Here is a 12231-nt window from a genome sequence, read left to right as displayed (position 1 = left end):
AAACGAAATATATTTGAACTGTTCCCAAAAATACTCAATCCAAGCACATATTTTTGAAATGTGTGGGTTTTCCCCAAGAGAAGCAGAGCTTTGACATTTTCTCTTGGACAGATCAGACTTTCAGACCTCCGTTCCCACATCTGGAAAGAACATTTCAAACTCAGCTTGATGTAACTTTTAAAAATCAAAGTGAGAGCGCTTTGATACTTAGTGACTGAGACTTGACTATGACGGTCCACAGAATGTTAGAGATCAAGTAGTCCAAGTTCATCATCCCCCATGTGAAGAAAGGAACACAGAACAAAAGATGCATTTGCCTCTTCTGCCCTTTAATTTTTGAACACCATACTTATCTCCGTCTGTCACGCCAAGGAAGAGAAAAATGAGGATTTTTTTAAAAGCCTGCTAATACGAAATAGGACTGTTTCATTTAGACTTTCGTCAGGTCTCCCCCTCCCAGGCTTTTGATGAAAAATTAAAAATCAGAAGAATAGATCCAAGTCCTCTCCAGACTACACCTAGATTACTTTGCTCCAAGGCCAAGGAAAATGTTTACGATTCCAAGATCCACTCCGAAGCATGCATCTGCAATGCGTAAGCTTTTCGCTGGCCAAGATCGGCCAGTATCAGAGAGCGTGCACTGTTTAAAAGGTTAAGTGGATGAAGGTTAAGACAACAAAACAATCAATTCACTAAGAAATTTTTTTTTGTTTTTGTTTTGTTTTGTTTTTCCCAAGTAACAGTACAATACTGTCGGCCCTGAGGAATCAGAGAGGTTTCTGCTGAGGATCTGAAAGCCCCTGAGCGATGTAAATCACCGTCAGAAAAACTGCACCAAGGTGTCGGGGGTGCGGAGAGGCAGATTCCGAACGCGGGGTGAGACCGCGACCGTAAACCTCCTCGCGATTTCACCTTCGAATGAAACGTGGGAGGGGAGCGAGAAGTTTCAGCTGCTGCCCGTCTAAAAACAGACAAGATTTAAAGGACCCCGGGGGGAGGCGGAAAGGGGCGAGGATGCGGTGTCCGCGGCGCAGCGGCAGAGCGCCGGGACCCTGGCAGGGATGCGGAGGAGTGGGCTCTTATGTAAGCACACACCAAAAACTGCGTGCACCCCCAGCCTGATGCACGAGCGAGCACACAACACACATACACGGCCTCTCACCGGGGTGCACCCCCGCCTGCAGGCGCTGCGGCGGACGGGGACCGACCCTTGCGCCCGTCTGCACGTCCCCCCAGACCCGCGCAGCCGCCACCCGGGGGTCCGGCGCCCCACCCGGGGACGCAGCCCGGCTTTGCCGGCCCCGGGCGCCCGCCCCGACTCCCCCCGGGCCCGCCCCAGCCCGCCGCTTACCTCGCGAGGCCCAGACCCCAACGCCGCTCAGCAGCCCGGCCAGCAGCAGCCAGGCGGCCGGGGCCAGCGCGGGCGCAGCGCGGCGCAGCATCGCTCCGGCTCCCGGCGCCGCGGCCGGCCCGAGGCGGGAGCGGCAGGCACGCGCGCGGGGCGCCGAGCAGGGCTCTCGCGGCCCGGGGCCGGCTGCTTCGCGCCGCTGCGAGTCCGGGGTCCCACGAGCCGCCGCCGCGACGCTGGGCCGCGCGCTCGGGCCGCGGGCGCCCTCCCCTCCGCCGAGGAAGCGCTTGGCTGGAGGCGGCGGCAGCAACTAAGATGGCGGCGGCGCGCTCTCTCGGGTCCGGCGAGGGTACCGGCGGGGGCGGGGTGGCGGCGGGAGGGGCGCGCGCGAGAGCGGGAGGGCGGGGTGGCGGCGGGAGGGGCGCGCGCGCGAGGGAGAGGCGGAGTGGGGCGCGCGCGCGCGGGAGGGCGGGGGCGGGGGCGGGGCGCGCGCCTCGAATCGCCGGCCGGAGCCCGGAGCGCGCGCCCGCGGGGCCGCGCCTGGGGTACCTCCGGAGAGACGGCGAGATGTCTGGGGGCTGCACGTCCTGCCCCCGCTGCGGCCGAGAGCATCCATCCCTCATCCCCCACGCGCGCCCCCAGGCTCCCGAGCCCGGCCCGCGGTACCCTGGGGCCAGCGCCCGCCTTTCAGCCCTTCGCACCCCCAGTCCGGCGGCGGGCAGACCCCGCCGGAGGGTGCAGCCCTGGGACCCTGACTGCCAACACGTTGGGCCACTTCGGGGAAGGCACGTCGCCTCCCAGAGTCCTGGTGATCTCGTCTGCCAAACGGAGGTGATGACAGGGAACCTGCGGGGTCGTGAAAGGTTTTCAAGGAGATGGAGGTCAGCGAAACGCACTTTGTAAACATCAAGGACCGCGCAGCACGTGCTGCGGTGGTTCAGCCCTGGGAGGGGGCATTAGCTGCTGGGGGCGGGTGGGGGGGGTCCGCCTGAATTTGTAAGTCCAGATTCCTTCCTTTGCTGGAGAAATCTGTGATGGCTTTTTAAAGACGGCTTCTGCGTGCCCTTTCTAGATGATCTTAGCGTGATGCCAGTGGTCCCTTAGAAATGCAGAGATCCAGCTGGATGAAGACGGGATCCTCCCCCAGGCTGGAGTCCTCCCCCCTCCGCCCCTGGGACCACCCCACGCTGGAGGAAAGGACTGGCACAGTCATGGATGGGCTTCTGTGCCAGATGCTGTGAGACATTATTGGCCCCATTTTGCAGATGAGGGAACAAAGACTGAAAGGCAAAATGACATCCCCGGTTGTGAACGCTGAGCCCTCAAGGCCAGGGAGGTGATGTTAGGGAGACCCCCAACAGCAAAAGCTAAATAACAATGAAACATGAATTATTCAAGACCGTGGGGGAAGAGCTATCCAAGGTGACTGGAGCACTGTGATTGTCAGAGCCCTGATAGCTAAGAGGGTTGGTTGGCCAGGCTGGTGGGCTTTGCCGAGGCCAGCTGGCGGTGGGGTTCTGGAGGTGGGCCTCTTTAGAGGCTGGGATTAGTAGGAGGCAAGGGGAGGACTTACCTAGGAGGGTAGTGGGGGAAGAGCCCAAAAAAGATTCAGGCCAGAGTGTGAGGTGTGTTTGTGGCCGATGATTCTACTGGCCGCAGGAAGACCTTGAACAGCAGTAAACAGAGGCATGATTGACCTGATGGGAGTTTCAAAGCTTCCTGTAATGGAATATGTTCCTCCCTGTCCTTTGTCCCTCAAAGGCATCCTCTACCAAAGCCTGCAGAGTCCATCTCTCCTTCCCCTGCCACCCCATTCCCTGGGTCCAAGAGGACAGGCCTGCCCTTGGGTGGACCCCTCCCGAGGTACCTGCCTGGCCCCTACCATCTCCAGGCCCCCCAGTTCCACTGCTTCCAGCCAGCACTGCAGAGTCATCCTCTCCGAGCTTTGCTTTTGCTTCCCTCCCCCTCCGGCTCCTGCGAGCTCCTTGTTGCCACTTTATCTGGTCCAGACAGCTCTGCCAGGCTTCCTACCCCTCAACCTCAGGTCCCACCCAGCTGACCTCAGGGCCTGCTCTCTCAATACAGTCTGTGCTCAAGTTCATTGCCGCCCAGGGCCAACATTAGGTAGCACATCTCACCCCCACCTTTGCTCTGAGTCACACCTGGGCTATCTCCTGCAGGAAGTCCTCCGGACCATCAGGCCGTCCGTCCCTTGTCCCCACTGGCTCTAAACCAGGCAGTCCAGGATTGATAATCTGCTACCGTGTGCCCCATGTGTGACCTTTTTTGCTCCCTACTGTGTTCTAGTGGAAAGGACCTGGAGAGTTCAGTCAGAAGCACTGGCAGGAACTCTGGTTGCTTCTACTGTGAATGATCTTGACAAGTCACAGAACTTTGAGTCTCTTTCCTCATCTGTGAAATGGGACGGCAGTACCTATTTTCTGGAGCTGTCAGAATTAAATGAGATGATGCAATGAAAGTGCCTCACTTGTATGCAGTGGGTGTAAACACACAGGAACTTCTTTTTCTTCCCTCAGGGATCTTCTAAGCTGCTTGTATACTGTTGAACATACACTAGGCACTCAATAAATACTCAGCAGTGAATTCCTGTATTCATTTTTGTATTGTGGCGATCACACCTCAGAGGATAAAAAACACCCCTTGTAGGTTTCCGGGGACCTTTGAGATGTACAAAGCATAAAGTCAGAAAGGTATAACCTCAGAACTTTGTCTTGAGTCAATAGGCTGATGCCAAGAGGGAAAACGGAATGTATTCAGTTCTATTAGAAACACAAACAAAAGCCCTTTTGTGTCTAGAATCCTGATCCCTTTATCTTCTTACCCTCACTGTCCCTTAAAGAAACAAAGAAGTAGATCAAAAAGGTTCAGCAGCAGGTGGGCAGACAGACAGCCGTGAGCTCAGTGCCACCTGCGCACGCGGAGATTTTGCCCAGAGGAGAGTTTGTTCGGCTGCAGGGCTCAGCCGGAGTGTCTTGGAAGCCAGGGAAACCAGTGAACCCAGTTTCCAGTCTGCCTGACAATAGCCTCAGCCATATTGGCCCTTTCCAAAGGTCTCCACGTGATGGATTAGTTAATCCTCAAAATGGCCCTGAGATGGGGATGGGGATCGATCCAGACTTAACAGTTAGCAGAGCGGAGTCTCTCCTAAGCTGAGCCAGCCGCTGAGACAGCAGCAGCAGCAGCAGGGGTCCCAGAAGCGGGGGGAGATGAGGCAGCACCCCAGGCTCGTCCTTGTCAAGGGTCAGACACGGGAGGGAAAGGAGGAGGCTTTGATAACCAGGCCCAGGAAGACTTGAGCTTTTGAGCATAAAGTCAATCCACCTTTGCGATAGGTAGAAGAACCCAGAATTTCCAGGGTGCTGTATCTTTTGTAACGATACGTGCTAATAACAACGGTCTCTAGTAAGCTCTTTACGGGGGACATTTCATTTATGCCTCCGACAACCTTTCCAGAAGGTATTTTTATTGTGCTTGATGAGAAAAATGTAACATTTGATGGAGAGCCCATTGCTGGAAAGTAGGACACCTGGGATTCAGTTTCATGTGGGTCTGAGCCGAAAACAACGCCTCAGCCTCTATGGGAAATGACACCTCAAATACCAAAGCGGGGAGAAAAAGCCCTATGCAGGATCCCACAGCCTGAAGTCATCAGCCTGGTCTGCCACAGTCAGAGGTGGGACCCTGCCACCTGGCAGCTCTTCTGGAGCCATGGGAGACATTCTCATCCAGCCTGGGTTTCTCACCAGGACACTCATTCCCAGGTCCAGGGTTGCCGAGAGAAGGAAAAATGGTCACATGCAGGAAAACTCACTGCCAGGAAGCTGAACCCCTATCAGGTGGGACGTTAGGACTGTTAGCAGTCCCAGGCCAGTGCTGGTGGGACTGAGCTAGCGGCAGTAAGCCGCTGTTGTGGTCACTATGAATGATACGCTTGGAAATTGACCCACTTGCGGGATGCGGCAGAAGGCGGCTGTGGGAATCTTGATGAGAGCCACCGATCAAACGCCCCCAAAATACTAAAACCACAGCCCCCGTCACCACCACTAGGGCCCTCCTGGAGCCCCAGAAGTTTCAAGATCTGACCCCATCTCTGCCTTCTGGTGGCCTGGACAGGTGTCTCCGTGGCTGTGAGAAGGGGTAGTCAAAGAGGGGCAAAAGCAGGAGAGACTCCAGTTGCCCCCAACCCCGGGCTCAAACCCATCTCTATGAATTTCCTTTCCTTTTGCAGAATTTCCATTTAATTTTGTTTTATGTCCATAGTAAATAGTTATAAGGCTCCAAAGGCAAATCCAGAAAACAAGGTGCTCAGTAAAGTCTGGTTCCATTCCTGCCTGTTCCTCCCTGTCTCTTCCTTAAAATGACCATTTTGTCTGTTTCTGGCTTATCATTCCACTGTAGGTTTTTTAAATACAAGCAAGGATTCAAATACAATTCTCTCCCCTTTCTTAGATAAAAAGAAGCATATCCCATCCACATCTTGCTTTTTTTCAATTAATAAAATATCCTGGAGATGGCCCCATCTAGTATCCCTTTCAGAGCTGCATTGCACTCTCTTGTGCGGGGTGATATTCTGATATAATAAGAAATAGATAGTTGGTCTTCATCTCCAATTCCTAGCACAGAGCTGCTAAATCCCTTGGAATTTCCTGGGTGAGAGAAGCATCTTTTGTCTTTTGTTGTAACGAGGCAACTCTAGGCAGGCTCCCAGATGGCTCCTGGTTGGGAGCTGGTCACTAGAATAAGCAAGCCATGATTAGCTTGGAACTTTCACACCCCACCCCCACCAGTTTGGGGGAAAGGGGGCCGGAGATCAAGTTAGTGATCAGTCATGCCAATGTGATGAAATCTCTCCAAAACCCCTGAACTACAGGAAGCAGAGAGCTTCTGGGTTGGTGGACACATCCATGTGCTGGGACAGTGGTGCACCCTAACTCCACAGGGACAAATGCTCCAGGGCTCAGGACCCTCCCACACCTTGCCCTACATGCTCCTCCTCTGGCTGTTCACTTGTATCCTTTATAATAGTCTTCGTAATGAACTGGTAAATTTAAGTAAAGCATTTCCCTGAGTTTTGAGAGCCCTTATGGCAAAATATTGAAGCTGAGGAGGCGGCCATGGGAATCCCTGGAAAGGTAGCCAAGTTAGACAGAAGTGGGAGTCACCTAGGAGCCCACTACTTGCAGTTGGCATCTGAAGTGGGGGCGGTGGGGGCGCCTGGGTGGCTCAGTTGGTTGGGCGTCTGCCTTCAGCTCAGGTTATGATCCTGCATGTTGTCCGTATGTTGTGTGTGTGTGTCATGCACTGGGTTTGAGTCCAGCATCAGGCTCCTTGCTCAACAGGGAGCTTGCTTCTCCCTCTGCCTCTTCCCTCTGCTTGTACTCTCTCTCTCTCTCTCTCTCAAAATAAATAAATCAAATCTTAAAAAAATAAATAAATAAACGGCGGGGAGGGGCACCTGTGTGGCTCAATTGTTAAGTGTCTGCCTTTTGTCTCAGGTCATGGTCCCAGGCTCCTGGGATCGAGCCCTGCATCGGGCTCCCTGCTCAGTGGGAAGCCTGCTTCTCCCTCTTCCACTCCCCCTGCTTGTGTTCCCTCTCTCCCTGTGTCTCTCTCTGTCAAATAAATAAATATAATCTTTAAAAAATAAAAATTAAAAAATAAACGGGAGTAAATTTTAGAAAGAAAATAAAGCAGGGGCAGTAGGAGAGTGAGCCCTTAAGTTCAGTGTCAGTGAGTTCAGTGAGTTCAGTGTCAGAACTGAATTTATTTGTAGCACACCTAGCTGGTGTCCACAGAGAATCAGAGAATTGCTTGGTTTGGAAAACCTACACATTTGGTGTCAGAAGTGTGACATACAGATAAAGTTTATACATCTGACATGCATACATATGTTTTCCTTCACGTGGATGTCCCGGATTTGACTGAATCAGTCCTCTGTTGATGACTATTTCTCCCCCACAATGGGCTGTTTCTAATCTTTTGCCTTGACAAAGAGAGCCGCAGTGAGCCCTTGTGTGTTTCTTGCTAACTGTGTGGATTTCTACCTCTTGGGTAAGGCACTTCATCTATCCATTCTCAGTATCTCATCTGTGAAACAGAGATAAGTCAGTGCCTGCCTCCCTGGGGAGGAGGAATAGACGAGGAACAGACGAGCCAACACTCAACTGTCACTATCATTATCGTTCATTACTGTCCATGGCTCAGAGCTTCGTGCCTCTCTGGCAGTGGCCGAAGCCCTGACCTAGGAAGGGACATCCCTGTGGTCTCCAGGAAGTCAGGCTGAGGCCTGATGGTTTGTTTCAGGCTCCTTTTAGTGCTTTCTATGGCTCTCTGTTTGCAAAGGAAGTTGGCATTCCCACGCAGGCAACATCAGCTGCTAAGAATTTCCAAAGAAGGAATTTCCTTCTTTCTTTCCCATAGAAGCCAGGCAGCTTGCTTTTGCACCCCCAAAAAGTGGGACAAGGATTAGGGTTTCCATTGCATGCTTTTCCCCAAGGTAACACACAGCATCTTCTCCTCCTCTCTTTGGATGGGCAGCTGGGAAAGGCACAGGACCTACTCACTCTTCTTTGGGGGGGGGAGGGGTGGCTCTTTGATTCTGCAGCATGAATGATACACCCAGTACACAAAACACACAGACAGCATACAGACAAGCACAGTCCCACTGTGGACACAGAGGTTCTGCACACAACATCCCAGGGGACAGGACTGGGCTAGGTGTCCAGGAAGGAGTAATAAAGAAGGGAAAGGCAGGGGCAGGAAGAGCACAGCTTCCCCAGGACCACGAGGGAGCGTGGCCACTGTTCTTGCTTAGTGGAAGCTGCACTAAACCTAGGTTCTATCCATCGTTCCTTCATATTCCCTAGGACTGGGGGTAGGGTAGGATAAAGTAGTTTAAAAAAATAGGAGGAGGGGCACCCAGGTGGCTCAACTCAGGTCATGGTCTCAGGGTCCTGGGATCAAGTCCCACATCGGGCTCTTTGCTTGGCAGGGAGTCTGCTTTCGGCTCAGGTCATGATCCCAGGGTCCTGGGATCAAGGCCTGCATTGGGCTCTCTGCTCAGCAAGGAGCCTGCTTCCCCCTCTCTCTCTGCCTGCCTCTCTGCCTACTTGTGATCTCTGTCTATCAAATAAATAAATAAAATCTTTAAAAAAAATAGGAGGAATGTCTTACATCATCTGGGTTCAGACAGACCCAGGTTCCGGTTATTAGCAGAAAAGATCAGACAACCCAATTACTATGAGCCTCAGTTTCCTTATCTGTAAAATGGGCACATGGTAATCATACCCCCTTTGGATCACTGGGAAGATTGAATGAGAGGTTGCATAGCTAGGCTTTAGCTCTGTGTGGAGCACATGGTAGGTGCTCAGTTAGCAGTAACTGTTCTCAGCGTGAAGATGATATATGAGACTATGCTTTGAAAAGTCTGAGGAGATGATGAGGGTTATAACTGCTTTCCCAGGGTGCCTGGGTGGCTCAGTTAGTGAAGCCTCCAACTCTTGATTTCAGGTCAGGTCATGGTCTCAGGGTTGTGAGATGGAACCCCGCATTGGGCTCTGCGCCGGGTGTGGAGTCTGCTTAAGATTTTCTCTCTCCTGGGATGCCTGGGTGGGTCAGTTGGTTAAGCATCTGCCTTCAGCTCAGGTCATGATCCCAGGGTCACGAGATTGAGTCCCACATCAGGCTCCTTGGTCAGCAGGGAGTCTGCTTCTCCCTCTCCCTCTTTGTGTGCTCTCTCTAGCTCTTACTCTCTCTCAAATAAATAAAATCTTAAAAAAAAAAAAGATTTTCTCTCTCCTGCTGCGTCTCCCCTGATGCTCCTCTCCCTCTCTAAAAATAATAATAATGATGATGATGATGATAAAATAAAATTTAAAAAAATAACTCTGTTCACAGGACACTTTACAGTTTGCATTTGCCCAGCATACGACCCCCCCTTTTTTTGAAGGGCATCTCTGCACCCCGGGACCTCACGGCAATCTTCCTGGCAGGGGTTTTCACTCACCCCTATTTAATTGATGGGAAGCAGTTCGGAGGGGTTACGTGACTTGTCAGTGGAGAATTAGCTCAGCAGGCCTCAGGTGAGTCTCCTCTGGCCTTTTTTGCTTTTTCCTTGCCCCTCAGACTCCCCGGGCCAGCAAGCACCGATAAAAATCAAGAGTCAGACTTCAGAATCTCTGGCCATTTCAAGCCTCCGGCTCATTTCCTTGCTCAGGATTTCTTCTCTTTTTCTCCCCCCTCACCGGGGTAGCCGGATTGACCACCCCCGGAGATCAGGAGCTCACAGAGTGTTTGCCGTGGGCTGGCCCTGCCCGATGCCTTCTGTGTGCCTCGTCTGATTTCATGCCAGCAGCAATGAACCCCATCAATATCCTTCCTTTACAGAGCACAACACTGGGGCTGAGAGAGGGTAAGTAATTTGCCCAAGGCCACACAGCAAAGTAGGAGAGTCGGGATTTGAACCTAGATCTTTCTGACTCCAAAGCAGAGGCTCTTACTCACATTACTATCTCCCAGAAGCTGCCTGATGGCAGAAGTTTCTGCATGGCCCTGGAAGGTCAGAAGACAACAAGATGGGAGAACTGCTGGGCTGGGAATGATATGGTCTGGCTCATGGTATAGTGGGTGGTCAGGAGGGAGCCAGGAAGTTCAGCAGGGCATGAGGGGAACCAGATGCCCTGACCAAGGACCAGGCCTCCTGCTCCATCCCGAAGAGCAGCCAAGACGTCCCCTCTGCATAAGGACCATCCTATCCTGTTGACCTCAGGCTGGCTCCCGCCCTCACATCCCTGCAGACAGGGCCTTCTCCCCTGACTGTAGCTCTTTTCCGATTACTCATCCTTTCTTGGACCTTCTCTCATTTAACCCAGATTCTGCCAGTTCCTTGCTCGGTGGCCTCTCCTCTGTTTTGTCATCTATAAAATGGGGATCAGAATGACACAGGCCTTATAGGGACACTGTGTGGATTAAGTGTGAAGCATGGAAGTATAGAGGGACTCCGCACTATGCTGAACACATTGTCAGTGCTCAGTGGATACTGGTGATCATTCCAGTGAGGACATGCGGACAGGGAGGGGTGGGGGGGATTAACCCTCTTCTCTCTGCTGCCCCAAATCCTGCTGGTTCTTTAAGAACCCTGAGGCCTGAGCCCTGGCATGTCTGACCAGGGAGGATGAGGTAGGTGGCTTCCTCCCAGAGCCTCCCTTCCCTCTGGTCCTGACCCAGAGCCCCGGTCACGTTCAGGGCCTGGAATATCCCAGCAGGCCTTGTCGACACAGGCCTGGCACCGTCCTGTCCCGTTGTCTGTTTAGCCTGCAGGAAAAGCGGGGGAAGAGAACCTTACCTCGAAAGGGACTTCTGCTCCTGCCCCTTTTTGCACTCCCAAGGGCCTCCTGTTTACAGTTCCCCTTGGGCTCAAGGGGCAGCAGGAAAGGGGGAGGAGAGTCCTGCCTCTTCTCCCCTCCTGAGCCAATCTCACCAAGGTTGCAGTGCTGGGCTTTGAGCAGCTGAGGGCATTGATTTAAGAGATGCAAATGAGGGGGCTGTCTGTTGGAGGAAGCAATCTTCTGGTCGGCAGATAGGTCTGGGAGAATTCTCCATGAGCCTCGCTGGGGCTAGCTTGGCGGGAGCAGGGAGGAGGCCAGCTCAGCCTGGGAAGGACAGGGAGGCAAACTGCAGGAAAGCTCGGAGCATGTAGGGCCAGGTGTCACCCTCTGCCCGGGTCCATGGAGGCAGGGGCAGGAAGAGTCTGCGAATCCTACTGCCACCGGCCCCCTGGCCACAGGCCCAGCAAGGTGCGGTGATTGGTGGATGAAGAAAGGGAACTTGACCTACAGGCTGCAGGCTGAGTCCGTGCTGCCTTTGCTTGGGAGCTGGAGGAAGAGGGGAGAGGCAGATGGGGAGATCGAGGGCAAGGAGCCCCAGCCTTGCAACGGGGGGCGGGGAGGCTCTGCCTGGCACTGGCTGGGCAGGCAATGGGACACGTTGAGACTGAAGCTCGTGCCAGCCGCCTCCAGCTGAAGGAGGCAAGCCTGGGCAGGGCAGGCCCCAGACAGCCGGTCTCTGGAGCCACAGAGACACGGGCCAGTCAGGCCTGCGTGCTGGGAGGCCAGAGAGGCCAAGAGCATTTATCGGTCCTACGGAGGGTGTCTGCCGCCTGCCTCTGAACTTGGCCTCCACCCCAGGAATGGAGGAAGAGAGCTGTGGCACTTAAGCCTCAAGCCTCCAGCCTCCAGAGGGACTCAAACATGCCCCAGGGCCCCAGAAAATGGCAGCGTTGGTGAGTCACTCCACACGCCCCAATCACAAGAATCGCTGCCACCCCGGAGCCAGGCATCGGCCAAGGCCCAGACAGGTCGTCGTGACATCAGAACCTGAGGAAAGGTCTGGATTGCTTACTAAGTCCTCACTTGCGTCTGGTTCCAAAGGTCAGGCCCAGGAGCTTGGCTCTCACAGGATCTGACCAGGATGCCTCACCACCCGTTCCCCATCCCCGAGGTCCCCCCATAGCTCCCCTCTGAGCAGGGTGAGGGGAAGCGGATGTTAATTTGCTCATCTTCGCTAATTTGAAAAGGAGCGTAAACAGCAGAGCTCGGTTGTGCCGCTCTGCGGAGGATGTGGTTTAGGTCCAATTATGTGCTATTAGTGCATTTGCTCTTTGTTCCCATGGCAGATTAATTGCAGATCTAGTATTGTGGCAATTAACACGATTATGGGCTCTCTCTTCTGGCAGGCCAGAATCCACATGCTTTCGGCCAAGGAACTGGGCTGGTGAGAGGGAGGGAGGTACCCGCTGGGGAAAATGCCCACTGTTACGGGTTGGATGGTGTCCCACCGAAAAAAACAGATGCTGAAGTCCTAAC

At 53.6% G+C, this 12231-nt stretch overlaps 1 protein-coding gene across 4 annotated transcripts in view; it reads right to left on the bottom strand.

Moving 5' to 3' along the window:
• The window catches only part of LOC111154642 (calsyntenin 1), a 78568-nt gene extending 77117 nt beyond the window's left edge, over positions 1 to 1451 (bottom strand). For all 4 annotated transcript variants that reach the window (XM_022514399.1, XM_022514401.1, XM_022514400.1 and 1 more), the window contains exon 1: positions 1352 to 1451. In XM_022514399.1, the coding sequence (XP_022370107.1) occupies positions 1352 to 1442 (91 nt within the window). In that variant the 5' untranslated portion in view covers positions 1443 to 1451. The remainder of the gene's footprint in view (positions 1 to 1351) is intronic.
• Between the last annotated feature and the right edge of the window lie 10780 nt (positions 1452 to 12231).

This window comes from Enhydra lutris, unplaced genomic scaffold, assembly GCF_002288905.1.
Source record: "Enhydra lutris kenyoni isolate GAN:26980312 unplaced genomic scaffold, ASM228890v2 scaffoldscaffold38, whole genome shotgun sequence".
Classification (NCBI taxonomy): domain Eukaryota; kingdom Metazoa; phylum Chordata; class Mammalia; order Carnivora; family Mustelidae; genus Enhydra; species Enhydra lutris.
The sequence above is the reverse complement of the archived record's forward strand: the minus strand, read 5'-3'. Positions and strand labels throughout refer to the sequence as shown.